This window comes from Theropithecus gelada, chromosome 10 (assembly GCF_003255815.1).
Source record: "Theropithecus gelada isolate Dixy chromosome 10, Tgel_1.0, whole genome shotgun sequence".
NCBI classification, from domain to species: domain Eukaryota; kingdom Metazoa; phylum Chordata; class Mammalia; order Primates; family Cercopithecidae; genus Theropithecus; species Theropithecus gelada.
Genome location: NC_037678.1, coordinates 56,595,661 through 56,622,513, shown reverse-complemented (window position 1 = coordinate 56,622,513; position 26,853 = coordinate 56,595,661). Strand labels below are relative to the sequence as shown.

Here is a 26,853-nt window from a genome sequence, read left to right as displayed (position 1 = left end):
ATGCCAAGTGTGGATTCAGCATATGCAGGTGACAGCAGTCAAGGTTGGCCACGTGCCAGCCACTGTGCTGGGCGCTGGGGACTCCGCTGTGAACGAGACAGTCTTGGCTCCTGCAGCGCTTACAGGCCCTGGGAGGAACACAGTGCAGGGCAGTGGGAAGAGTTACAGCTCTGAAGTCACAGAGGCTGGGCCCACGTCTCAGCTCTGGTCCTTCCTAGTTGTGTGACTGTGCACACGTGACTTACTCCCTCTGAGATCAGATTTCTTGGTAATAGTAGGTAATAGTATATATAATAACTAATGTTTCTAGAATGAGCTCTGTGTGCCAGCAAGTTGAGGCTTTCTCTCATTCTCTCATCAGTCCTAGGAGGGCTCGGCATTGTTATCTCCATCTTTTTTGGTGTGAAACTGAGGCACAGAGAGATTAAGAAGTTTGCTTCTGCAGGGTTCAGTGGCTCACGCCGGTAATCCCAGCACTTTGGGAAGCCAAGGCAGGTGGATCGCTTGAGCTCAGGAGTTTGAGCTGGGCAACATGACAAACCACAGAATAAAGGAAAAAGAAATTTGCTCCAAGTCACAAAATGGGAAAGCCAGGTTTTGAACCAGCCCAGAGGCTACACTGTTAGCTAAAAGCTATTCTGTCTCCTTTAGAGGTAGATCACAGTTACAAGGTGTTAGGAGGATTCAGTGAGGTCATACATGATGGATTCTTAGTAATCAGAAAGGGTAGGTGATGTTATTGCCATTTGACAGGTGGGGAAACTGAGGCCCAGAGAGGTTGAGAGACTTTCCCAGATCTAAACAATAAATATATGATGGGGCCTAAGCGATGCTGGTTTTCTGACCACTCAGCCCATGGCCAAGGCCACGTGGAGTGGGGCAGAGTGCTGGGTGCCAGGAGCCCTTGTGGCTGCTGCTGGGTGTTGGGAGAACCGGAGTCACTGTTTCCCCCTCTGGACCTCTCCTCGGCCTCCCTCAGAGCTGGTCCGGGAAACCACAGCTGGCCACTTAGCCCTGCTGGTCACCAAGAACGTTTCCATGTTTCCCGGGAACCCTGAGCGCTTCTCTGAGGGCAGCATCGACGTTTGGTGGATTGTGCACGATGGGGGCATGCTCATGCTGCTGCCCTTCCTGCTGCGGCACCACAAGGTGAGTTGTGTGTGTGAGTGTATGCATGTGTGAGTGTGTGTATGCATGTATGCATTTGTGTGCATATGTGCACACCGCAGGTCAGACTCATGGGCTCTGGTCAGGGTCAGCTTCCGTGTCCTTCCTCCCCTGTAAACTCCTGGGAATGGGATCCGCTGACCTCCTTCATTCTGAGATGTTAGGAACTGATGGTTTCTCCTCTTGCAGGTGCACTGCTGTAAGGAGAGCAATGCTTAACCCAAGCCAGTGATGCTTTCTTTAACAGGGGACCCTCAGACCTAAGCAGGGAAGATTTTGTAGAGAGTGGCCCTCAAGACAGAGGATTTGGGGTCTGCGTGTATGTGTGAGGAGTGGGTGGGAAGAGGGGAAGGGTAAGGGGACGGGGTCTGGCCCTGGATCTCCTCATCACATCTGGGCTGGGCCTTTCTGAATCCCCTTCACCATCTGCAGGTCTGGCGGAAGTGCAAGATGCGTATCTTCACTGTGGCCCAGATGGACGACAATAGCATCCAGATGAAGAAGGATCTGACCACATTTCTGTACCATTTACGCATCACTGCGGAGGTTGAGGTGGTGGAGATGGTGAGTCTCCTGGAGACACCACTGGGGTTCCACCTGGCCCTCTTTCCTCTTGGCCCCAGCACCAAGTAGGGCAACTCTAACACCCATCAGCTTATGATGCTAGATCCCTTCCCCCTGATCCACCTCTTAGCCTCTCACATATTCAGCCATCCCTCTCTTCTCTATAAAAATAGCCATGTCTAGTGCTTATTATATGCCAGGCACTGTTCTATGCACTTTATACGTATATCAATTCCAACAATAACCGATGAGATAGATACAATTATCAGCATTTCCATGTTACAGATTAGGAAGATGAAATGCAGAGAAGTACAGTTATGCATTCATTGCTTAACAACAGGGATATGTTTTGAGAAATGTGTTGTGAGGTGATTTTGTTGTGTGAACATCATAGAGTATACCTACACACACCTAGATGGTACAGCCTACTACACACATAGGCTTAGTGCTCTTAGGCTACAAACCTATACAGCATGTTACTGTACTGAGTACTGCAGGCAATGGCAACACAGTGGGAAGTATTTGTATGTCTAAACATATCTAAAGCCAGGCGCAGTGGCTCACGTCTGTAATCCCAGCACTTTGGGAGGCCGAGACGGGAGGATCACGAGATCAGGAGATCGAGACCATCCTGGCTAACATGGTGAAACCCCGTCTCTACTAAAAAATACAAAAAATATTAGCCGGGCATGGTGGTGGGCGCCTGTAGTCCCAGCTACTTGGGAGGCTGAGGTAGGAGAATGGCGTGAACCCAGGAGGCGGAGCTTGCAGTGAGCCAAGATTGCACCACTGCACTCCAGCCTGGGTGACAGAGTGAGACTCTGTCTCAAAAAAAAAAAAAAAAAAAAAAAAAAAAAAAAAATCTAAACATAGAAAAATTACAGCAAAAATACAGTAATCTTACGGGAAAACCATTTTATATGCTTTATGTGCAGTCTGCCATTGATGCACGTACAATGGTGTTATTTGGCATGTGACTGTAATTTGCCCAATAACACACAGTACATGGCAGAGGCAGGATTCAAACCCAGACAGGATGGCTCTAGAGCCTGTGCTCCTGGTGATTATCCTGTAGAACTTCTTGTCCAACCATCCTCTCAATTCAAGTGTCCATCCACCCATCCCTCTGTATGTTCATTAATCTACCTATGTATTCATTGAAGTATTCATTCACTTATTCTCCCATTCATTCTTGCATGTATTCATTCATTGCTTTGTTCCTTTTCTTCTTTCCCTTCTCCATTCACCCAGGTGATTAATTAATCCACTCATTCATTAGTTCATCCATTCACATGCCTGGTCCTGTGCTGGGCTGAGGAGGGAATGAGCTGCCTGCCTTGCAAGAGCATTGCCCTCTCTGCTCCATCCTTGCCTCCTACAACCCTTGATAAAATTAATGATTGGGTAGGGAAGCCCTAGGCTGCCAGAAGGAAGGGGGTCTTCCTTCCTGCCCTTGGCCTTTCACCTGGGCTCAGACCTCATGCTTTCCTCTGTGTCCCTCTTCCGACCCCCCAACCCCAACCTCTGTCTGTCCACAGCATGAAAGCGACATCTCAGCTTACACCTATGAGAAGACGTTGGTGATGGAGCAGCGCTCCCAGATCCTCAAACAGATGCATTTAACCAAGAACGAGCGGGAGCGGGAGGTGAGGTTGCCCTGGCTGGCCCCTGAGAGCCTCAAATTGCTGCCAGTTCTGGGTCTCAGGTTTAGGATGGCTCAGGGCTGACACTCCTGGCATTTCAACTTCACCCTCATCTCCCTGATTCCCCCAACTACACCTCCTGACGCTGATCTCCCAGACAGCAGGAGTACACACTGCAGCTTCACCGCCAACCTCCCAGCCAGGCGGCAGAGGGACTTTGGCATGGGTGACAGATCTGCTCTGTATGTGACTTATGGGGCCTGAGAGAGAAGAGTGGATGCTAAATACATATGGATGATGAGTCCTCAGGGGTGTGGGCTGCCAGTGTGAGGGACAGGGCTCATGTAGAGACCCTCAGAGAGTGGGTAACAGATGGGTGTTTAGGGATATAACTGATGTGTGGCAGTTAGGGGCAAATCCCCTAGGGTGTGACTGATGGGATCTCAGGGGTAATGGTGATGAGCCCCCCACAGGGTGTGGGTGTAAGATCTTCTAGGTGTGGGTGATGTAGAACCACCAGAGTATGGATGAAAGACCCACCCAAGGGAGTGGAGTCCTTGGGAAAATGAGTGGTGCTACCCCAGCTGGGGACAGAAGGGCTCCTGGAGGTGGGTGATAAGTTGCCCAGGGAATGGGTGGCAATCCTACATGTGAAGGTAATAGAACCATGGGTTATGAGTCTTCCAGGGTGGGTAATGTATTTATCAGAATGTAGTTGATGGATTCTCAGGGGAATGAGTGATGGGTACTACTTTGAGCTGGGAAGGATGGGTCCTCCAAGGCTGAGTGTTATCCAAGGGAGATAGTAAAAATGGTAAAACATGGCATGGCCACTGACCAGTGGACTGCCAGGACTGACATTGGGCCATAGTGCTAGGACAGAGCATTGCTGTGCCAAGGTTAACCCTTTTGTTGACAGATGTTGGGGAGGTCTGGGGTTCTGGAGAGGAGGTGGGGCAGGCAGATCAGTGGTGCAGTAGCTATTTGGTCTCAAATCATAGCAATATTTTAACAACTGGTACAGTTCCAGAAAGTGCATCCTGGCTGAACATCACCTCTAGTGATAGCTCTTTGCAGGGCATGGGTGGTGACTCCCAGCAGAGCTGGCACCAACCTGTGTCACTCCCTAGATCCAGAGTATCACAGATGAGTCACGAGGCTCAATCCGGAGAAAGAATCCAGCCAACACGCGGCTCCGCCTGAACGTCCCAGAAGAGACAGCTGGTGACAGCGAAGAGAAGCCAGAGGAGGAGGTGTGCAGCTGGGGTGGTTTAGCTCCAACCAGTGGGAGCAGAGCACTTGGCCTCCAAAGGACTCACCTGCCATCTCTTCATTCATCCCTCAGGTGCAGCTGATCCATGATCAGAGTGCTCCCAGCTGCCCCAGCAGCTCTCCATCCCCAGGCGAGGAGCCTGAGGGGGAAGGGGAGACAGATCCTGAGAAGGTGCATCTCACCTGGACCAAGGACAAGTCGGTGGCAGAGAAGAATAAGGGCCCCAGTCCTGTCTCCTCTGAGGGCATCAAGGACTTCTTCAGCATGAAGCCGTACGGGCCTGGGGGCTAAGGGCTGGGGGATGGGAAGAGCTAAAGGGTCTTGCTCCCCATGGCAGAGCAAGAGAACAGAAGGCATCCTGCTCTGTCAGCCTGCAGACCCAGTTCAGACATTGTCTTGGTTTCCCCATCTGAGGACTTAGGGGGTTGGGCCCCGTTGCTAAGGCTCAGAATTCCCAGTTGCAGGCAGCAGAAAGGTAAAATGGTGTGGGGGCTGGCAGAGCAGGACTCAGGGCAGGTGACCATGGCCCCAGCCCCCAAGTGTCTTCCTCTTTTTCTGACTCTGCTCTTTTTCTTTCTCTCTTTGCATCTCTTGTGTTTCCTGAAGGGAGTGGGAGAACTTGTAAGTGCTTCAGCATTTTTTCATTCTCTCTCCTAGGACGGCCAGGGTCCCTACCCTTCTCACTCTATTGTGAACCCCTAATTGGTGCCACGACCTCTGGGATCTCTGAATAGCCCAGCCTGGAGAGGTTTAGGATTGGTGGCCCTGGGCTTGCAAGAACCAGTCCCCAGCAGCCCAGTTCGGGCTGGAAGGGCGACTGGCTCCAATCTTCTCTACCCTCGGCTCACGCGGTCTCCACTCCTCCTTCCTGCCGCAGGAACCAGTCTAATGTGCGGCGCATGCACACGGCGGTGAGGCTGAACGAGGTCATCGTGAAGAAATCCCGGGACGCCAAGCTTGTTTTGCTCAACATGCCTGGGCCTCCCCGCAACCGCAATGGTGATGAAAACTGTATCCTGGAATTAAAATTGGGGGAAAGAGGGAGGTGGACATCAGGGAACCTGGGTCCTCTCTCTGGGATGGAAGAGCTGAGCTGTTCCTGCCTCCGGATCAGCACCTCGGACAGGGACACGGGCGAGAGAGGTCCCGTGGCAGCCGAGCGCGACCCCAATTTCGTCGGGAGGGAAGGAGACCTTGTCTTTCTCCTTGACCGGCTTTCAGACATGGAATTCCTCGAGGTCCTCACAGAGCACCTGGACCGGGTGATGCTGGTCCGCGGCGGCGGCCGCGAGGTCATCACCATCTACTCCTGAGAGCCAGGACCTGCCACTCGGGCCCGAGCGCGCCCGGCCCGCGGCTCCGGAGCCCTCGCCGCGCCCCCCGCCGCTGTCACCGTTTACATACAGACCCTGTGCCCGTGTCCTGGCCCCTTACCCCGCTGCCTGAAGCCCGGAGGCCACGCCTGTCGGGGTGACTCGGAGAGGGCGCCCCGCCGCGCGGAGACCAGAGCTCCTCAGTGCCCGGTTGGCCCGTGGGTCTGCGCTGCCCTTTTTCTGAGCCCGGCCTCGTCTCGCCGGAGGAGACGCTGCAATAAAGGTTGGGAGAAGGCGCGGAAAAGAGAGGAGCTGGGGCCTTGGGGACCCCCAGGTATTCCATGCGGCCCATTCCTCCCCTTCTCACGCCCGCCGCGGTCCTCGCTCTGCGCTCCTCCGGCGCTGCTCCCTGACTCCCGGCCCGGAGGCACGCGGGGTGGGAAGGCCGTGCTCGCTGTCTCCGCCGCCCCTTCTCGCCGAGCCGTGGGGCGCGGGCGGCCGAGCCTATACATAGTGTACAGGAGACATCGCGTGTATTTTTAACGTCCCCATATTTATGTGACTAGAAGCGCAACAGACTTCTCGCCGCAGTCGAGCTCTCCCGCTGGGGGCACTGCTGGGAGACAGAGGCCTCGGGAAGCTGAGTTTTCCTTGACGTTCAAGTTAGAGAGCGAAAGTGCTTTAGGCCCAGGCGGGTGTCGTGGTGGTCTCGTTCCCTCGACACCTCCGTCCCGCTCTGGCCTCTTCGCCCTTTCCGCGCACCCTTGGCTTCCCATCCTCCCCTCCAGTCCTTTTCGGAGATGAGGTGAGACAAGGGTCCAACTTTTCCTGGATTCGCCTCCCAGCGGATGTGAGCTTCCACTGCGGCTGCAGAGACGCAACCTCTTCTCATCGGCTCTTATGCAAGTTGGGGCCAGGATAGGGGAGGGGCGCTCCTCAAGGGGAAGAAACAAAGAGGCCCGCGCCCCACCGAGGAAGCCCCGCCCCGTGCCTTCGCTGGGGAGCAGGCGTCTCTCCTCAGTTGGCTTGTCGCCTGCTCCCCGTATCCCATGGCTCCTCGCCAAAGACTGAAATTGTGGAGCTGGAGGGCGCCCCCTCCCCGGAGTTTCCTCCCTGGGACAGGTGAGGGAGGAGGGGACCGATTCTGGTTTAGGGGCCGGACCCACTGGGAGGCCTCAGAGCCGCCCATGATGTTCCCTCCCCCGTCCCCATCTGGCAGCTCCTGCCTCGCCTGGGGGACCCAGCCGCCTTTTCCGTGCCCTGGGGCCGGGCCTCGCTGCTTAGCAGCCGCCTCTAGCTCCGTCTCCCGGGGACCTGGGCCTGAGGGAGGGCTGGAGTCGCACGCGCTTTATCCTTAGCGCCTGTCTGCTCTCCTCTAACTAGGACCCAGGGCCTTTGGCTTCCCCAACTCGTCCTTGGCGCTTCCGCTCCACCAGCCTGGTCTGAGGCGTGCTCTGTCCTTAGAGAAGGCGCGGTGGCCGGGTTCCCTTCCCCTAGGGTACGTTTCTAAGGGGATCAGGCACTGCATGCTCGTTCCAGCACCATCTGGGACTGGGTACAGTACCTCCAGCCCCAGGGCCCTGACCTGCGCACCTAGATAGACATCTCCCCCACCTCCCAGAGCTGGGGCCACTGAGTACTCCTGACCTCACCACCTCTTTTCCTTTGAGCCCAAGGCAGAGCTGGAGCTGGCGCCACCCAGACAGGGTCAGGTGTGGCTGGGGCTAGGTTTGGAGGTCTGCCGGTTACACCAAGTGCCCTCTGAGATTCGATCAGGGGACTGGATAGATTCTTTCAGGTAATCAGGAAGCTGGAGGTGTTAGACACCAGCCCCCTGCATCCTTCAGTAGACCTCCCTCTGAGAACCACAGCCAGGTCCTGCCTTCTGGGGGCCTGAATATTTCAGAGCTGACATGGTGGGCTGTGCAGAAGGGGGCTGTATCAACATCAATTAGGGAACCAAAGTTGCACTATCTGGGCCCAGATTGTCTGGTTGGCAAGAGCAAAGTTTCCGTTGGTGAGACAGACATCCCACAACAAAAACCCAAGTTTTCTGTGCTACATGTGCAATATTTGTTATGAATGTTATCACAAGTCATTCATCAAATTATCTTTATAATCACTGTAGTTAGATGTTTCATGTCCATTCAAGTGACTTTTATTCTGAGTGCAATATTTCAATAGCCTTGTAGTGATAACTAGTGTTGCTTTTGTTTTAGACGATCTATGTGCAGGGCAATGCAATGAAGTTGAAAACCCTTGTAAATAGGAGAGGTTGCAAACCAAATCAAGAGTATTTATTACTATTATTACTATTATTATTAGGCCTGCCTTTAATTTTCAGTGTAAGTGTTCAGTATTCCGCATCCTGCCTCAGTATTGATCTTGTGTTCTTTGTGCCAATATGAAAGGGAGAGGTTGGTTCTTTCCTTTCTTGTTGAATGCTCCCATTTAATGCTTTATGGCTTTTACTGTATTACTTTTTTAGACTCCCGTCTGCACAAAATGCAATAAAAATAATTTTATTATACCCTTCATGGCCTGAGATGTGCTGTTTAGACACTCCAGGGGGCCCTCCAGGAGGACCCCACACTCTTAAATCAGAAACACTGACCCCCACTGACAGAAAAGATGGGCTAATGGTCCAGGTCTGGTGATCTAATTTATCTACCGATAGCTTTGGGGCCCTGGCCTGGAGGGCTGCACTAACATCATCTCCTAAGAGACTGGCAGGCACTTACTAGGTGTCAGGCCACACTGGCATCTTCTAGGAGGTAGTGAGCACTTTCTAAGTATAGGTGTCAGGCTGCACTGATATCCCCCAGGAGGCAGTAAGCACTTACTGGTGAGGCTCAGTGCTCTCGGCACATTGGTCCCTAACCCACCGGAGGCCTATGCCACCCACTTCACCACACCCAACCCAAGCTATTAAATGCTCTTCAAGGCTCCTTCAGGTTCTATGAATTCTGCCAACTCCTTGCACAATGGGTAGAACAGAGGGTGGCAACTAAGACAAAGTGCAAACAGGAAGTGCCCCCCGACCAAAGGCCACCAACCACAAATGGCCTCATCACATCCTGTTTTCCTTTCCTAAAGTAAGAGGACAAGGCTGCTGACACAATGAATGTCTACCAGAAGCAGGATATTGAACACAGCCTTGTAATTAGCCAATAGGGTTTTGCTCTGGACTGTTTAATTAAAGCCTGTAACTAGGTGAGCCACCTATGAAGAGAAGGCAGGGTTCAAAGAGGTTCGAGGCTGGATCATATGCCGAGGACAAGAGGGGAAAGACAAGAGTCCTCGAGACAGGAGCCCTCACCTCTGACTTGGGGAAAGCATCCTGCAAAGAGCATATTCACATCCAAGAAAGATGAACATAGCTTTTACTTTTTTCATTTTAATTAAAAAGTAATCATTTCATTTTATTAACAACACAAGAGTTCCAAAGAGGAAAAAACAAAAAACCACTATATAACACAAACAGGTCAGAACATAAAATGCTGCCATTGGGGACCTTGAATTTTGAAACCATTGCTTGCTTAACCACTGGCAGGGACTCAGCTGAAGTCGCTGCTCTCCCTCACTCCTGCTAGAGGACCTCGAGATTGATCCACAGGGCTCTACTGAGCATAAACCCTGGGGGGAGGGCAGTTTCCTGGGGCTCCATTTAGAACCACAGCCAGAAGCCCTCCCTCTAACAATTTCATTCTGGTGCAAAAGTCATGAACAGCCGCCTATCTCGAGAACATGTCCAGCTACCAGAAGTCTGACATCAAAGTGGTCCCTACCTCCTGCTGCTCAGGAAAGAGTAAGAGTCTAGACAAAAACAAGAGCCTGGGGTTTTGAGCCAAAAGCCCAAAACAAATCACTGAAGAAACGGGTGTTCATGGCCAGAGTCTCAGAATCGACTCCATGGAAGTGCCGCTGGAGAGGGGGATGCTGACAGAACTGGTAAGGGGGAAGAGTGGTGGGGCCCAGATTCACAGTTTGTGGTAACTGCTGCTGACTGGAGCTGTTCAGTTCATTGGAGATCTTCCAATGAAATGAAAACAAAAAAGAAAAGAGAAAAAAACAAAAAACAACCTTGGCTCAGAGAAAAAAATTCTTTTTTCCGTGGCTGCCATGGCCATTCCTCAACAATCCAGAGTGGCTGATTTATGAATCCTCAAGCAGACCCCAAACCTGTGGGGTGAGGGTATGATGACACTGTGCCTGCTAAGGCCAGTTTGCTTTTCTTCAACTCTAGGCAGGAGTTGCAGGCAGGAGCTTGAGCTCTGGTCAATGTGTATGAAGCTGGAAAGTCTTGGTAGGTTCACAATGAACAAAGGTGGTGCTGACTGACATGACAAATGCCATTCCATACTTGGCTAGCTGGGCCTGGCTCCAAATCCAGTAGACACAGGGACTGGAGAAACCCCATCAAATATAAGCCCAGACACCTGTACTGCCCCAGTGACCCTGGAGATATTTATTTTCTACAAAAAACAAAACAAAAAAAAAGATACAGCCCCAAATGCAGTATAAACTTTGTAAGGAATAAGCAACACAGCCTTGGGCAGAAGAGAGAGCAGGTGGTAGAAACTGATGACACTCGATGCCGGCCTGGGAACGCAGAAAACATCCTCCAAACAGCTCTATTTAGAACACAGTAAGTAGGAGGAGGCCAGGGGATGAAGGGACTGGGAAGAGTTGAAAGATTTAGCCTCAGTAATGCCTCTGGTAAGATCCCATGGGGGCCTGTGGCTGCCCCATCTGTGCTGTGGTCTGGCTAACCAGGTGGGAGAGAGCAGGGCCACTCTGGATCAGGGTATCCAGAGCCTTCTGTACACTTGGATTGTCAAAGTTGATACCTGTGGAAGACACGGGCCTCTGGCTAGCCATGTTGCTAGCAGGTGCCAGGCGACTGGAAGGCTGGCCAAAAAGCCCCTGGGAAGGAGCCCCAGGTCTGGGGCCCATGTTCTGAGCAGATCCTCCCTGTCCCAAAATGCTTGGAGGCTGATTGCCAGAGGCCTGTGATCTTTGTTGAGGCTGGCTGTTTGGTGCTGTGGAAAAATTCTGGTTTGGGGTGTTTCCGGCAGCAACCGAGGGGGATGAAGAGCTGCTATTGGCCGTCACCGTGCCACTATTGAAGAGGCTGAGGATTTTGGCCTGAAGCTCTTGCTGGGAGGTGGGGGGTGCAGATGGAGTGGGTGTAGCAGAGGGGAGCACTTGGCCGCTCTGGAGCGGTTGGGAGCTTGGCTGTGTCTTCAGCGAGGCACCCGAGGTCGCCCCGAGTGGTTGGCGGGAAATCGGGCCTGGAAGACAGAAGAGGGAGGTATCTGGTTCAAAGTACCCCCCAAGGGCAGGAGGCCTAGCAGCCAAAGGAAGAACAACAATCACTGAGTCACATCAATCATAGAGTACACAGACTATAACATCAATTTTCCAAAGAGGCCGCTTCATGATATGTGCTGTTTACAGAAAACAATAGGCTAGTTCCCCTAGAGAACTGCTAAAAAAACAAAAGGGCATCCATCCTGGGAGCCAGCAATACTAGTCAATCCACCACATTAACTACAGGGATCAGCATTCAGTACCCAAATATAAAGTTATTATTAACATTATATCGGCATGGATGGCCCAAGGGATGGACTTATTTCCCTTACCCACTCCAAAGAGCCCTGGGCCTGACACCCTCCCAACAGAGCCTGGGGATTAGAGAAATGCAGAGTCAGAACTTCACCTCGGCCCTGCCACGTAGCTCACCAGGCAGAGAGTCGGTGCTGCTCCTCATTAGCCGCTCCTTCCGCTCTCGCAGGTAGTTGATGATCTTGTCAGTCTCTTCAGCAGTGAGGTACCTGTTGTCTGCCAGCAGGTTAATGAGGCTCTGGATGGCTGGAGGGTGGCCCCCACGCACTCCCTCCTCAGGGCCTCCTCTCTCTCTTTCCTGCAGGATGGCTTCATCGGCCATCTTGGCTGCCTGTCTGGCAATCTCCTCACGTTCCTTCTCCCGGCACTCATTCTTGTAGCGCTCATAATTTCTGGCCACCAGCACCATGGCATCTGCCTGGGGCATGTTGCGATGCTCTGTAGGAGGAAATGACATGAATTATTTTCTTTCATGACATATTTAAGTGCCCACCTGCTGCACTCTGTCAAGTCTTTCCTAACCTCATACCAGCAAGAAAATCATTTTGGTGACAAAAAGCCTTGAGATTGAGAGTAGGGTAGTGTGGAGGGAGAGATGAAGGGCAGGAAGGGAAGTGAATGAATACCTTTGGTGGGGACATGCACCTTTGTATACAGCTGGTTCTTTGGGGGAATTCCTAGATCACAGACTTGTAGTAAAAACCAAAGAAACATGACAGCCTCCCGCAGATTCAAACAGACCATGCGGGGAACAGCCACGGGAGACAGGCCCAACAGACTCTAGACCAGCAGCAGGAGGCCAACAGGCCCCTCTGGAAAGACGGGCTCTCCACTGTGTTCCTAAGGACAGAGCCGGCCTACTATTTTTTAATTCAGCAGTTCAAAAGTCATGGATTAAGATCAAACTGTGACCCTAAATAACCTCCACTCCTCACCCATGGGCAACATGGTTTACTGGGTAGTGAGAGGACTCCTCAGAACTTCTGTCCTCACACATCTTGAGGACTATTCCTCGGACAAATGACCCACTGGAGATCCTTATGTAATTGTATGGTTATGGGGGTAAAGGGTGAAGCAAACAGAGATCCTGAGTATACTGGGGAAAGGGTTAAGTCTGTGCTGTAAGAGTGAGGAGCAGGGTTTCAGCTGGTGGAGTCTTAATCCTATGGGCTCAATGCATGAAAAGCTACTTCTGAAAAGGACTTCGAGAACCGGGCCTGGGCCTCTAGAGGGTCAGGGCCTCTAGTCCCTCTCGTTACTTCTCATAGCCCCTTTGGTTACTTCTCCAGCACACTTACAAAAAGGACCCTAAATGCCTATTATATTCTCTGTCCTCCATTAGAAAGCTGGGCGAAGCAAGGATTTTGTCACATTCAGTGGAGTACATGACAGAGGTGTGCTGGAGCCAGATCTCAGTGGCAAGAGCCAACTGTGTACATTTCTTTCCAACTCTCCCTTCAGTGACTTCATGTTGGTGGCTTGAACTGAAACATGGTGGAGTATTTACACCATGGAGATCAGCAAATGTTATAAACGCCCTCCCCCCACACTGGAACTTGTTGTTAAACGTGTGCCAGCACACCACTGTATATACCTAGTGGTTAAGTATAGTGTAACAGAGAACCAGGCCCAGAACTGTACCCACTAAGAAACTATCAGATAAATAAATGACTACGCAAGACTCTTCCATGGTACTTAAGAGAGGGGCCCTACCATATATGAACTGAGATATAAGAGTCATTTGCCCAAAACCTGCTTCTTCTGAGTAGGGCATAAATGACTAATAATGGACTAGTGACTACCTCTGGTATTTTGACCCACTTGGGCCTCTGTACCTTGCGGGGTTCCAAACATGATGTTGACTGTGCAGGAGCGGTGAATCTGGTGTTGCTGGGTGATGACAATAGCAAAAGGAGAACCTCCCCTGCTAACATCCTCCAAGGCTTGCGACAACGACACCTCTGTGTTAAGGAAGATCAAGTCCACTACCATGCCCAGGTCTCGCACCTTCCGCCCCACAGACTCAGCATAGTCTCTGTAAAAACAAGTAAGGTCCAGGTGAGCGACCAACTCCAAATCTGCATTGTTGTGTCTCAAGCCAGTTGTGTGTGTTCCTATCGAGAACTCAAACCCTAGTCTACCCCACTGCCATATTGAGGATCCAAGGATCTAGACCAATACTCTCTCTCCACCCCAGCTCAGAATGGCTGTGACTTGCTTGAGGTCACAAGAGAAGTTGCCTTTAGCACAGTATGATACCCAGGTCCCTCTCTTGATTCTGTAGTCCAGTGGTCCTTCCTTAACACCATCCTCCTCCCTAACACTTGTGGCACTTATCTCTTTTTGGGTAGGCTGCATAATACAGCGGGAAAATCATGGGCTTTAACGATAGAAACATGGGTATGGATCCCAGCCCTTAACATTTATTTGCAAAGCTGTGAAGCTTAAGCAAGTCCATTTATCTCTTACAAACATCAGTTTCTTTACTAATAAAACAAGAGTAACATGGCTCAGGTCATATGTCATTTCTTTGACCTTCCCTCCAATCTAAATTAGATCTCTGATATTCTCTTCTCATAGGACTCATCACCTGTATGCTTTTGTTACCTGCCCCATTAGGGTGTAAGTTCCACCAGTGGAATGAGGCTATACAGCCCCAGTACCCGCCATCCACTATACGTATAAAAGATTTGCTGAATGAATACTCATTTTATATGATTACTGTGAAGATTAAAAATAATTTATGTAAGGCGCCTAGTATGGGGTAGTACATAAAGTAGGTGCTCAGAAAATAACAGCTATTATCATGTGTCCAAAAACAGCTCTCTAGAGTTAAAAGCAGCATCTATCACTGAACAAGACAGCCAAGAGCCTGTGAACTCTGCCGACAGCTTGGTGTCTCAACACCTATTTCCCTAGTCACTGCCTTGAAATTAGCTCTTTAACCCCAAACTGCTAGAAAATACATGAAGTTATTTACTTAGTACCACCTGGGGAAAGGGAACATAGCTACAGGCAAGCCTGCAAGCTGCTATACTTCCTTCTGCTTCTCTGCTCTGCCTCTTCAGGGAGAAAATGTAAAACAGGGATGCAGTGAAACAATGCTATGAGCCCTAGCTTGGTAACATGGTCATCTAACAGTTCTGCAAGGCCATGGCACTTCACAAAGACTTGGTTCTTGGCTGACAAATGCAGAGACGTGTCTGCCAAAGTATTGGGCATTTGGGTTGTCCCATGAAGGGGTTATATACTACTCTGCTTGACCAGTGACTACACCCTCTTCCTTCCACTCTCAGTCTGCATGGTTCCACAGGGCTAATCCCACCTCTAGCTCTTGGGATGGGAACATGACTTAGCCATGGCTAATCAGAACATAAAGCACCCCTGCCAAAGTGACAGGCTCAGGGATGGGAAAGTGAGTCAGGTCAATCTAAGAAGAATTGCAGAACTTCAGGTGGAAACACTGGGAAAGAAAAGCTCTCTTTCCACTTGGCTTGCTAAGCTAAGAAGACACATGTTTAGGGTCAGCGCCATTCTGCCTCTTCAAGCACAAAATCTGCCTGAGAACAAAGGCAAATCTGAGGAAAGCAGTGCTTAGAGGCTAACACAGAGCCCAAGTCTTGATGACATGGTCTGACCCTTGATGTGGCCGTGCCTCAACTTCCCAGTTACTTTCTGCTTAAATGAGAAATGGGCTCAATTTGAATTGAGTTTTCTGTCACCTATAACTGAAAGAACCCTGACTAACAAAGCACAGCAATGCAAGAATACACAGCTCAAATTCAATGAACAGAGGTGCTAAACAGGGGCCTGAATTTCTCTGACTCTTCTTCTTACTGGGGAGAAATATTTAAGAGTTCTTACTTTGTCTGTTTGTTGACAACAATCACAGAACAATCAACGGGCCTTTCGGCATCAAAGCGTCTCTGGATTTCCTCAAAATATTGACGATAAAGCTCTTCTCTACGCCGTTCCTCACGTTTCAAACGCTCTGCAAGACACCACCAGGGTAAACTGAAATAAGGACTGGACCCTTCTATAAAAACAAGCCACAGGCCTCATTTTAAATCCTGAGCTACTTGTAGGCAAAGGTCATCTCTGAATCAATCCTTTGGTCTATCTCCTAAAAATAGCCAGCATTAGTATTTTTTACTATTAAAAATTAACCAAAATGTAATGGCCGGATTAAAGGGCATGGCCATTTTTTTTTGAGATGGAGTCTTGCTCTGTTGCCCAAGCTGGAGCGCAGTGGTGCGATCTCAGCTCACAGAAACCTCCACCTCCCGGGTTCAAGCAATTCTCCTGCCTCAGCCTCCTGAGTAGCTGGGATTACAGACATCCGCCACCATGCCCAGCTAATTTTTGTATTTTTAGTAGAGACGGGGTTTCACCATGTTGGTCAGGCTGGTCTCGAACCCCTGATCTCGTGATCTACCCACCTCGGCCTCCCAAAGTGCTGGGATTACAGGCGTGAACCACTGCACCCGGCCCAGGGCATGGCCATTTTAATGCTGCATCTGATACTTACTGCCAAGCTGCTCCGTGGGAAGGCTGGTACTAATTTATACCTCCACAGACGTAGATCATCTAGTACCTATTTCTCTACACCTTAGTTAACACTGAGTACTGGCATTCTTTTTAAGTCTTACCAACTTGACAGATAAGAATAGTATTCATTATTATTCTAATCTGCATTTTTGATGACTTTTTTTTGAAAAAAAAAAAGTAGTAAAGTTTAAAATTAAAAATTTTGAAAGTTCTTGTTTTAAAAGAAAATAATCAAGTAGTAAAGTTTAAAATTAAAAAATTAAAATTAAAAATGAGGTTCTTAAAGATTTCAACTTAGCCAGGTATGAGGTAATTTAAGAAACTTTAAAGATGTATTGAGAAAAACCAGGCTTTAAAAAGACATGTTTGTCTAAAAAAGAGATGCTATTAGGTAAAAGTTACGCAAAACCAAAAGCCTATTTTGCATAGATAATGCAGATAGTCAGTCATAGTTATCTGGTCAGCAAGCAAAAAACAAGCACTTAATGTCTTAAGCTCCAATCTTTTGTTCATTTTTCTTTTTTTTTGAGACAGGGTCTCACTGTCACCCGGGTTGGAGTGCAGTGGCACAATCATGGCTTGCTGAGACCTCAACATCCTAGGCTCCAGTGATCCTCCTACCTCAGCCCCCCGAGTAGCTGGGACTACAGGCGTGCAGCACTGCACCCGGATAATTTTTGTATTTTTCTGTAGCGATGGGGTTTTACTATGTTGCTCAAGCTGGTCTTGAACTCCTGGGCTCAAGTGATCTGATGGCCTTGGCCTTCCAAAGTGCTAGGATTACAGGTGGTGGCCACAGTGACCAGTATTTTGTTCATTTCTTATTGCTGGAACTTAATATTTATTTCTTCTTGTTGGATGTCTAAACCAGATGATGGTACTAATTTGCATCTTAAAAATCATTTTCAAGCCAAATGCTCTTTACCCACTAATAAGCTACTTGTATTTCTTCTTTTCATACACTGTTTGGCCAAGTCACTAGCCCTTTTTCAGATGGGGTACTGGTTATTAATTTCCTTTCTCTTTTGTAAAGTGTTCTATCACTAATAGGAATAGACTGTTTCAGCTACTTTACCTTTTGCACGAGACTGACTTTCTGGGCCTGGAGGGCCTCGTCCATCAAAGCTATCTCTGTAACGGTCAAAATAAGAGTCATCCTTTCTCCTGCAATAGTCATCCATTCGTAGGTATCGGTCATAAGAGCCTTCTCTCCTGAAAAGTTAAGGAAATTTTCATAATGATAAAACTGTGTCCTATACTGAAAAAATCATCTAGAGAATTCTTTGGAATTAGAGAAATGAGGTTTATATCTGAGACTCACTGCATATCAGCTCTGTGGCTGTGATAGAGTTAACCTGTCTCACAAAATGATGGGAGGGGATGAACAGAGATGATGTACAGAAAGCACTTAGCATAGTCTTTGGCATATATTAAATGCAAAATAACTGGCAGGAATTATTGATATTAGTTTTGAGGAAACATTACACGTCCCTCCCTTGTGCTTTTTAAAATTATACTTAAATGTATGTAACAATAATTTGCCATTTTAACAATTTTTATTTATTATTTTTATTTTTATTTTTTTAGTAGAGACGGGAGTTTTGCCATGTTGCCTAGGTTGGTCTTGAACTCCTGAGCTCGGGCAATCCGCCAACCTCAGCCTCCCAAAGTGCTGGGATTACAGGCGTGAGCCACCGTGCCTGGCCTAACAATTTTTAAGTATACAATTCAGTGGCACTATATTCACAATGTTGTGTAATCACCACCATTATCTATCTAAAATTTTTCATCACCTCAAACAAATTCTGCATTTCTGAAATAATAACTCCCCTCTTTCCAGCCACTGGTAATCTTTAATCTACTTTCTGTCTCTATAAATTTGCCTATTCTTGATATTTCATATAAGTGAAATCATACAATATTTGTCTTGTGTCTGGCTTATTTCACTTAGCATAATGTTTTCAACATCCTTCATGCTGTAACACAGATCAGAACTTCATTCCATTTTATGGTTGAGTGATACCACATTATATGAATACATCACTTAAAAAAAAATCCACATCAGATGCAGTGGCTTACACCTGTAATCTCAGCACTTTGGGAGGCCAAGGCAGGAGGATACCTTGAGCTCAGGAGTTCAAGACCAGCCTGGGCAACATAGTGAGACTCTACATCTATACAAAAAGCTACCCAGGTGTGGTGGCATATGCCTGTAGTTCCAGCTACTTGCGAGGCTGAGGTGGGAGGATTACTTAAGCCTGGGAGGTCAAGGCTGCAGTGAGCTGTGATCATGCTACTGCACTCCAGCCTGGGAAACAGAATGAGACCTTGTCTCAAAGAAAAAAAAAATCTATTAATCTGCCGACAGACATCTGAATTGTTTTTACCTTCTGGTTATTATGAATCGTACTGTTAGGCATATTCATGTACAACTATCTGAGTCCCTCTTTTCAATCCTTTTGAGTGTATACTCAGGAGTGGAACTGATAGATCATATGGTAATTCTATGTTTAACTTTTTAAGGAACTGCCAAACTGTTTTCCATAGTGGCTATACCAATTCGCATACCTACTTGCAATTTCTGATGGTTTCAATTTCTCCATACCTTTCAAACACTGTTATTTTCTGTTAAAAATGTTTAAAATCATTCATACATTCAGCAAAATTTATTGAGCAGCAGCACATCTACCACTTGACAGTCACTAGAAATATAAGGCTGATAAAATTACTGCTCTTACAGAGCTTTCAATTAGTTTAGCAGAACATACATAAAAAAGAACTTACGGAAAAAACAAGCAGAGTAACTATGTATGTACCTGTACATAGGATCTCGGGAGTCTCTCATGTCTCTGTATCTATCGTACATGGGGTCTCGCTGATCTCGAAAATCCCTAGAGTCTCTTAGATCACGAAAGTCTCTAAGATCCCTCATGTCCCGAACGTCGCGCATACTCCTGCTGTCTCTGTGATCCCGCAAGTCTCTACTATGTCTGTGGTCCCGCAAGTCTCGGGGATCTCGAATGTCTCTGCTGTCCCGGGCATCCCGGCCATTTCTGCCATCCCTGGGCTCTCTCCTTGGACTTCCTCGAATTGGGGATCGATCACGCCTTGAATCTCGACTGTCTCCAAAGCCATATGGATCCCTGTGGGAGGTAGCAAGAAGATGCTAAGACAAAGAAATTGAAAGCAGCCAACCCATCAGCTCTTCATAAGAGAAAGCCCCCACCCTCCAAGCATTTTTCTCTAAAACAGGGAAGCCAAACAGAACATGACTAAACATTTAAGGCCAGTCATCCATTTGGTCAGCAAATAGTCTAGAGGTTCCACAATCTCAAAAGATTAAGACATCAAAAGAATGCATGACCAAAAACCGAAGGTCTTGACTGGATAACAGTATTCATCAAGCTTTCAAAGTGAAAGTGTCTTTCCACCAGACTTGCTTGAAAGAGACTTTACAAGCGGTAAAAAGTTGGAGGGACAGAGTAAGGAGGCAAGACTTATGAAGACAAAAAGAGTGAAGGGCACAATCTTATAATAAAAGTGATCAAAGGAACTGTCCTTAAAGTATGGAAAGTTCACTTGAAGTATCTTGGCAGGATAATAAAACTAAGGGGAAAAAAGTACTATAAGATACATACAGTAAAGGATCAAGAACAATCTGTTTCTCTGTTTTGTCAGAGCTATTGAGTAGTGGTATCTCTCAGTCTGAGGGTTTACGCAGAACCTGATTCCTTTTTGCTCAAGATGGCTTAAAACAAAAAACAAAAAACAAAAACCTAAACAGTGAAGTCACAGATATGCTTGGTCTACTGTGACTCAATGTTCTTCATGAGACGTTTCAATCCACTGGAAACTCCTCTTCAACATATTTAAAATTAAAACCTTCTTACTCCAACCCCATGAGCCCCATTCCCCACTTTTCCACTTCTGACAAAAATCATCTTTCAAGTTATCAAGTTTTAATTAGTTCTTGACATTAACCATGCTTTTTCCTCCCCCATCCCAATAAAGTCACTTGTGTCCCGTTCACTTTTTCTTTCTATTCCCATTGGATTTGTAAGTCCAATCCAAGCCCTTATTTCTATTCTGACACCAACAAGTTTCCAAAATACAGAATTAAAAATCAAGTCTACTCGCTTTCAATTAATTCGACACATAAATACATTAACTATCCTAAAATGCCAACTTCTATGTTAGAAAGCTTAATAAATCTGACACCTATTACCTTCCTCTCATTTCTAATTCAAAATCCTCAGTTCTACTTAATTCTTATGCGATAACTCACAAGACATAATCTATCTCAATATTTTTATTTACATGATTTCTATACTTGGAATATTTTTCCTGCACTAATCCAAATACCATCCAATTCACACAGGCAAGTTCATGTCCCATGTCTTCCAAGAAACCTTCCCTACCCTTCCTAACTGCTGATCTCTTCTGCACAGCTCAGGGCACTTTCTATCTGTATTACTCATCTTGATCTGGCATTTACCTTTTTACAACAACATCTTATGTCTGACCCGCTTTAAGGATTACCTTCTTTGTAAAACCTGCCCTGAACTCTTGATCTTCCCCAACAAACATGCTCCTCCTCCAGTCCTTCCCATCTCAGTAAATGGCACATCCAACTACTCAGTTACTCAAGCCACGAAACTGGATGTCATCTTTCCCTTAAAGCTTCATCCTCCCTTCCAACCACATTTCCAAATTTTCTTCATTCTTTCTCAGTTCTGCCACTTTCCTTTACCTTCTTTGGCACTACTGAAGGCCAGCTCATAATCATCTCACCCTCAAACCACAGCAAGAGGCTTCTAAAGCAGTCTCACTTCTGTTTTTGCCTATTTTATAATTTTTCTCCAGAAAGATCATTCTCCAGTGATCTTTTACGTATGTAAAGCCCGTCACTGGTTTCCCACAGTATGTATTTGTTTATTTTTATAGGGATGAGGTCTCACCTATGTTGCCCAGGCTGGAGTGCAGTGGCTATTCACAGGTGGGATCACGGAACACTACAGCCTTGAACTCCTGGGAGCTCAAGTGATCCTCCTGCCTCAGCCTACCAAGTAGCTGGAACTACAGATGTGTACCACTATGCAAGGCTCCCACAGTATTTAGAATTCAATCTAAAACCTCTACCAATGGCATGAAGGTCCTGTATAATCTTGGCTCCTGTCTTCTTCAACCCTGTCACACCCTCTCCCTAGTTTACCACTCTGCCACACCGGCCTTTCAGCTATAACTAGCCAACGTCTTTCCCAATCTCTTTACATGAGTAGCAGGAAGAGATCTACACTCATTTTCCAGGTCTCAGCGTATAAATATCCCCTACTCCCTGATTCTGTTAGATTCAATCAAAGTTTACCTTCTGCCCCTAAAATTCTCTCATAGCACTTTGTTTTTACTTTTGTCATTGACATTACATATTTATTTAATGTCTGTCTGCCCTACTAGACTACAAGCGCCACAAGGACAAGAACTATGTCACTTTGATTCTGCACTACAAACCCACTACGTAGAACAATGTCTGTTGTATGACAGATGCTCTATACATATGTTGAATGAATCTTGCTCCAGTACAAACTTCTATAGCTGCACTTACCACACAGTTTTGTAATTGTTTGTTTACGTGGCTTCCCTACCAGATAAGAAGTTCTCTTGAAGGCTTTGTAGCTCCAGGATACGGCACAGGAATTCAGTACATGTTTAATGAACTGAATTATTCTACTAAACTGTAAGCCTCTCAAGAGCAGGCAACATGTTTTGCTCATATTTTTGTCATCTACCATGGTGACACACATTAGGTATTCATCATGATGTCATCAGCTTGTGAAAAACCTCACCTCAGCCACACGGGCACAGCAAAACCAATTTAAATGCCAATTTTGCTTCCATGAAAAATATTTGTTATATATTTTAAGGTTCACCAGCATTCCTGACTTGTGGGAGCAAACATATTGTAGACCAGGGACTTTAAATGAGGATAGCTAAGCATTATTTTTCTTTTTCCTTTTTTTTTTTTTTTTTTTTGAGACGGAGTCTCGCTCTCTTGTCCAGGCTGGAGTGCAGTGGCCAGATCTCAGCTCACTGAAAGCTCTGCCTCCCAGGTTTACGCCATTCTCCTGCCTCAGCCTCCCGAGTAGCTGGGACTACAGGCGCTCGCCACCTAGCCCAGCTAGTTTTTTTGTATTTTTTTAGCAGAGATGGGGTTTCACCATGTTAGCCAGGATGGTCTCGATCTCCTGACCTCATGATCCGCCCGTCTCGGCCTCCCAAAGTGCTGGGATTACAGGCTTGAGCCACCGTGCCCGGCCAGCATTATTTTTCTTATTAAAGTGAAGACTAACCAAGAGTCTTACTTCAACTTTCCTTATTATATCACATAATCCTCCTAACATGCAACATCTGATATAGTGTGTAATGTGGGTAAACACTCAAGATTCAAAGAGAAAGGACAACTGCAAAGTATTTTTGGATTAATGATCGGCAGATAAACCTGCCTTGGGGAGCAGTTAGAAGTAGTCATTAGAGGTGGAATCCAATTTCAAGTGTTCTTGGCAATCAGGGCTGAGAGATAATGATCCTGACAGACCACAGACCACACACAAAGCCCTGGGCTGGTGGAAATGGAGGTGGGGCATGTCATAGCATGTTATTTACCACTTCAGGAGTATTATAAGTGCTATGTTTGGTTCTTATTCTTTTGAATCCATCGAAAAACCTTACTTACCTCTCAGAGTCCATCCCTGCAAGTTGACTAAAACTCTAGATTCGCAAAGTCTGGGTTCAATCTTCCAGTTTGAGAGGAAGATATTTCCCTTTCCCTTAAATAATCTGAAGTCCATGTGCAACAAAACTACTAATTCCCTCTCAAGTGCCTTCAGGGTAAAAATGTAGAAGAGGTGATACTCACAAAAGGAAAAAGAACCAAAGGCATGGTGGAAGTAGGGAAAAGAAGATAATAATTTTCTCAAAAGAAAAGGCAAAGCCTTTTTTCCTTTCTCCAAAAGATAAACACTATGGTAGACTGCTGTTCTTCTGGAGACAAAAACAAAACAAAAAACCCTTTAGGGCTGCTTTAGGACCCAAACAAAGAACTCCTCAGAACAAAAGGGCTCCTGCTGCTGGCCCCAACATATTTTTCAAAACAAGACCACAGCTAACAAAAAGGCAGTAGTATGCTGAAATCAAAGTGCAAAAAGACAAAGCTTCCTGTGGGAGATGCTGGACCTCAGATGATAAGTGGGTTAGAATCAGGTTTCTGGAGCACAATAAGGTTAACAATATCATCCCACAGCACCAGAGGTGTTTTACTAAAGGAACCAAATGCAGCATACCCTAAGGTACTGCATCACTAGAGGATAAAAAGAAACTGAACAGTGGTTAAATTTCAGCACTGGAGTCCACAAACTGAAGGCAGGTGGCAAACACAACTAAAATTCTGCTGCAAATTCCTCATCTATTCAGCAGGGGGAAAAAGGCAAATACTCTTTGCCTTGAGAGGAATATAGTCACATCGCTGGAAAACATTTGAGAGGTAAGGGCGAAATGAAGGGGAAAACAATGGTTCTGGTGACAAGTGATGTGCTTCTGGTAGAATGTGTCTCTTCCTGAGGACTAAAGGGGTGTGCAGAGCACTAGGCATTTGACAGCCTACAGACTAAGAACTGACAGATGATCATCTTAGAAAACTGTGATGGGCTTTGAATTTCTCTTTGGCAACAGACTGAAACTTCATGTCCAGGACAGTTTTCTTTGGCTTTGGTTCTACAGATGGTCAGGGAGGAAGACCTCTGTCTTTTCCTTTCTTTTCTGCAAAGGTCAGCATCCCCTTTTTCCTTTCTGTTCACTGGAATGTCTTCCTTGGGAGGGCCAGCCTCTTTCCGACCCTGAAAAAATCCTTCATTAGCTCTTCAAACTTCTGTCACAGATATACTGTCCACAAATATCGTCATCAAAATGGCTGGCTGCTGTGTGATGTTGATCTTTCACCCAGGAGGGCTTCACACTACTGTTAGAAATGGAGACAACAGACTTGTCCAGAATATCGCCATTAGGTGGAGGAAGGATACGGGGTGCAATGAGGTACCACACCTCACAGACCCAAATTTTATACAAATCCATGTTTTTCCTTAGGAAACACTGATGACCTTCTCCAGCACAAACAGAACTTTCTTATTGGCAGAGGTGGCAGTTGCTGAGAACTGATGATTTCTTCAAGTGTTATTGCAGAGGTAATCACAACCTGGAATTTTTTTGTGGCCCACCTAGAGCTAGTGCTGTCTCACATCCAAGGAGCAAGCAGTAATCAAAGACATTAAGGCCCTGTGGATAAGCAGAAAGCATTTCAGGTCATGTAAGAAACTTGACTACAGCCAGGTTATTTCTGATGAGCTGATACCCAATGACTTTCACCAAAGAGATGTAAGGTTTAACATCTTTCACAAATATATGGGGAAAATCCTCTGCAGAGCTTTGGATGTAGATGAGTTATTCTATTTGTTCTTCTTTAAGTCATTCAGAAGTACAGTCTTACTTCTAGTACCTAGAGGCCACGTCTGCATAAAGATATGCTACAAGATCTGGACTGTCAAGGTGTTGAGCTGAAGATCGTAACTGAGACATCTAAGGCACAACTGGAATCATGATCCTGTCTTTGAAGAAGGACTAATGCTTAGTATCGATGCTTGACAACTTGCATAGTAAGTATGTAAGGTACTCACAGGAGTTCAATGAAGTGGCCCTCAAGAGTTAGATGGTAAGAATTCAGGCTGAAATGTGATCCAGAGTAGAGATTCCTCATGCAGAATTCTGTGCTTGGCTGGGCCAATATTATCAGAATTATACACTGACAGCTGGAGTCATTAGGGAGGCATATTACTGAATAGAGAGCAAAGCCAGCAGAACTGTGGTTTACTGAAACATTTGAAGAGGTGATAATCCTGTGAAAACTCCCAAAGATACCTATGTTAAGTCCAGCAAAGCAAGGTGTCATAAAGGTCTTGCCAGTATGCTTATACCAACATTCCTATTAAACATAGAAAGCGCTAAAAATGTAGAGGTATAACTTAAGGAAATATTTGCCATAGGTAGTGTTTTTTTTCCCCTGTGAACGATGCATCCCCTATGGCTGGGGGCACACAAAATGATTAGGGCTGCCGAATAAAGGCAGTTTGTTGTTGTCAACTATTGATACATTTAGAGTTATCTCAAGGCTTTGATTGGAAGCATGCACCCAAAGAAGGACGTACCCAGTGTTCACCCTCAGTTAAATGATTACCCCTTCCAGGTTAATTACTTGCTGCTCATCTTGCCTACTCTTTGCAATTTATGTCTGCCCTATTGGTATATCTTAAGAGATAAAAACAGATAAAGTATGATCAGGACAATGATTAAAATGTTAGTGCTATTTTGAATACAATGTTAAACTTGTCTTTTTTTTTAAGGTAAAAAACTAGGATTCTGAATACAATGTTAAATTGTCTTTTTTTTTTTTTAAGGTAAAAAACTGGGACTCTTAGCTCGGTTTTTAGATGGGATTACTAACTGCGACCATCATTTCCTAAAGCAAATAAACATGACTGTATGGAACTTCATCATGTTAAACAACATGCTGAGGAACGCAGCTAGGGAAATATCACCAAGGGGAAGACGGATTGTTAATGGAATTTGAATTAGTCTAGCTGTCCCTCCTGTTGATTGTAAATAGAGCAGGAAGTCACTGCCCTATCCACACCACCAAATGACCTCATTTTACAATTGATTTCTGAGGAAGGCGATATTTTAAAAGGCATACAAAAGGTGACCTGTATATTTATATAGTTGGTAAGGAGCTCATTTTATTTTTTGTGACAGGGTCTCACTGTTGCCCAGGCTAAAGTGTAGTGCCGTGATCACGGCTCACTGCAACCTCAACCTCCTGCACTCAAGTGATTCTCCTGCTTCAAAGCCTCCCCAGTAGCTGGGAGTACATGCAAGAGCCACCACGCGTGGCTATTTTTTTGTAGAGATGGAGTTTCACCATGTTGCCCAGGCTGGTCTCGAACTCCTGAGCTCAAGTGATCCGCCCACCTTGTCCTCCCAAAGTGTTGGGATCACAGGTGTGAGCCACTGTGCCTGGCTAGAAGCTCATTTTATAAGGCCCTCTCCAATGTTGTCTGTATGTTTATTTGTGCAGGGACTATTATTAAAAAAAGAAAAAAAAAATAAAACTATTTCTAGATTGGGGTGAAATTAATATTTTTAATTTAATGCTCTGGCAATGGCTATTACTGGGTTCCAACCAGGGAAGTTGGTCATTCCCCAACACTGCAATGTTTGTTGAACATCTACAACCAACTGGAAATGTTAAAAGCATTTGGTTAAGTATCATCAACAGGATGATATAAAATACCCTTCTCAATCCATAACAGAAACAGGATCTACTCTCTGTTCTACAATGTGGCTTGTTTGTTGTTACTGTTTTTTACGCCTGTGGAAACACACAGACATTATCCAGAGATCACCAAAGATCACCAAGTATCATGGAGACAACATAGAGGGGGAGGATTTTACTAGTGGAGTCAGTGTCTTTTAAAGTTACAAATTCCACACTCCTGGTAAGTCACCAGGAAACACACACGGTAGCGCTCTTTGGAAACTGGATACACACCATATTTCCTTTCAAGCCACCTGACAACTAAAGCTTCCAATGGGAACCCTGTACTTCTGACCATTA

At 46.5% G+C, this 26,853-nt stretch overlaps 2 protein-coding genes across 7 annotated transcripts in view; one reads left to right on the top strand and one right to left on the bottom strand.

The window, feature by feature from the left end:
• SLC12A5 (solute carrier family 12 member 5) overlaps positions 1-8,495 on the top strand; it is a 38,971-nt gene extending 30,476 nt beyond the window's left edge. For both annotated transcript variants that reach the window (XM_025398190.1, XM_025398192.1), the window contains exons 19-26: positions 980-1,149; positions 1,600-1,731; positions 3,270-3,377; positions 4,505-4,627; positions 4,720-4,919; positions 5,254-5,268; positions 5,525-5,658; positions 5,869-8,495. In XM_025398190.1, the coding sequence (XP_025253975.1) occupies positions 980-1,149; positions 1,600-1,731; positions 3,270-3,377; positions 4,505-4,627; positions 4,720-4,919; positions 5,254-5,268; positions 5,525-5,658; positions 5,869-5,960 (974 nt within the window). In that variant the 3' untranslated portion in view covers positions 5,961-8,495. The remainder of the gene's footprint in view (positions 1-979; positions 1,150-1,599; positions 1,732-3,269; positions 3,378-4,504; positions 4,628-4,719; positions 4,920-5,253; positions 5,269-5,524; positions 5,659-5,868) is intronic.
• An 846-nt stretch (positions 8,496-9,341) lies between these two features.
• Positions 9,342-26,853, bottom strand: part of NCOA5 (nuclear receptor coactivator 5) — a 30,217-nt gene continuing 12,705 nt past the window's right edge. For 2 of the 5 annotated variants that reach the window (XM_025400239.1, XM_025400237.1), the window contains 6 exons: positions 18,953-19,279; positions 17,212-17,348; positions 15,453-15,579; positions 13,424-13,623; positions 11,683-12,026; positions 9,342-11,254 (listed from right to left, as the gene is read on the bottom strand). In XM_025400239.1, the coding sequence (XP_025256024.1) occupies positions 11,207-11,254; positions 11,683-12,026; positions 13,424-13,623; positions 15,453-15,579; positions 17,212-17,348; positions 18,953-19,086 (990 nt within the window). In that variant the 5' untranslated portion in view covers positions 19,087-19,279 and the 3' untranslated portion in view covers positions 9,342-11,206. The remainder of the gene's footprint in view (positions 11,255-11,682; positions 12,027-13,423; positions 13,624-15,452; positions 15,580-17,211; positions 17,349-18,952; positions 19,280-26,853) is intronic. The other 3 variants (XM_025400236.1, XM_025400235.1, XM_025400238.1) reach the window with 2 other exon arrangements.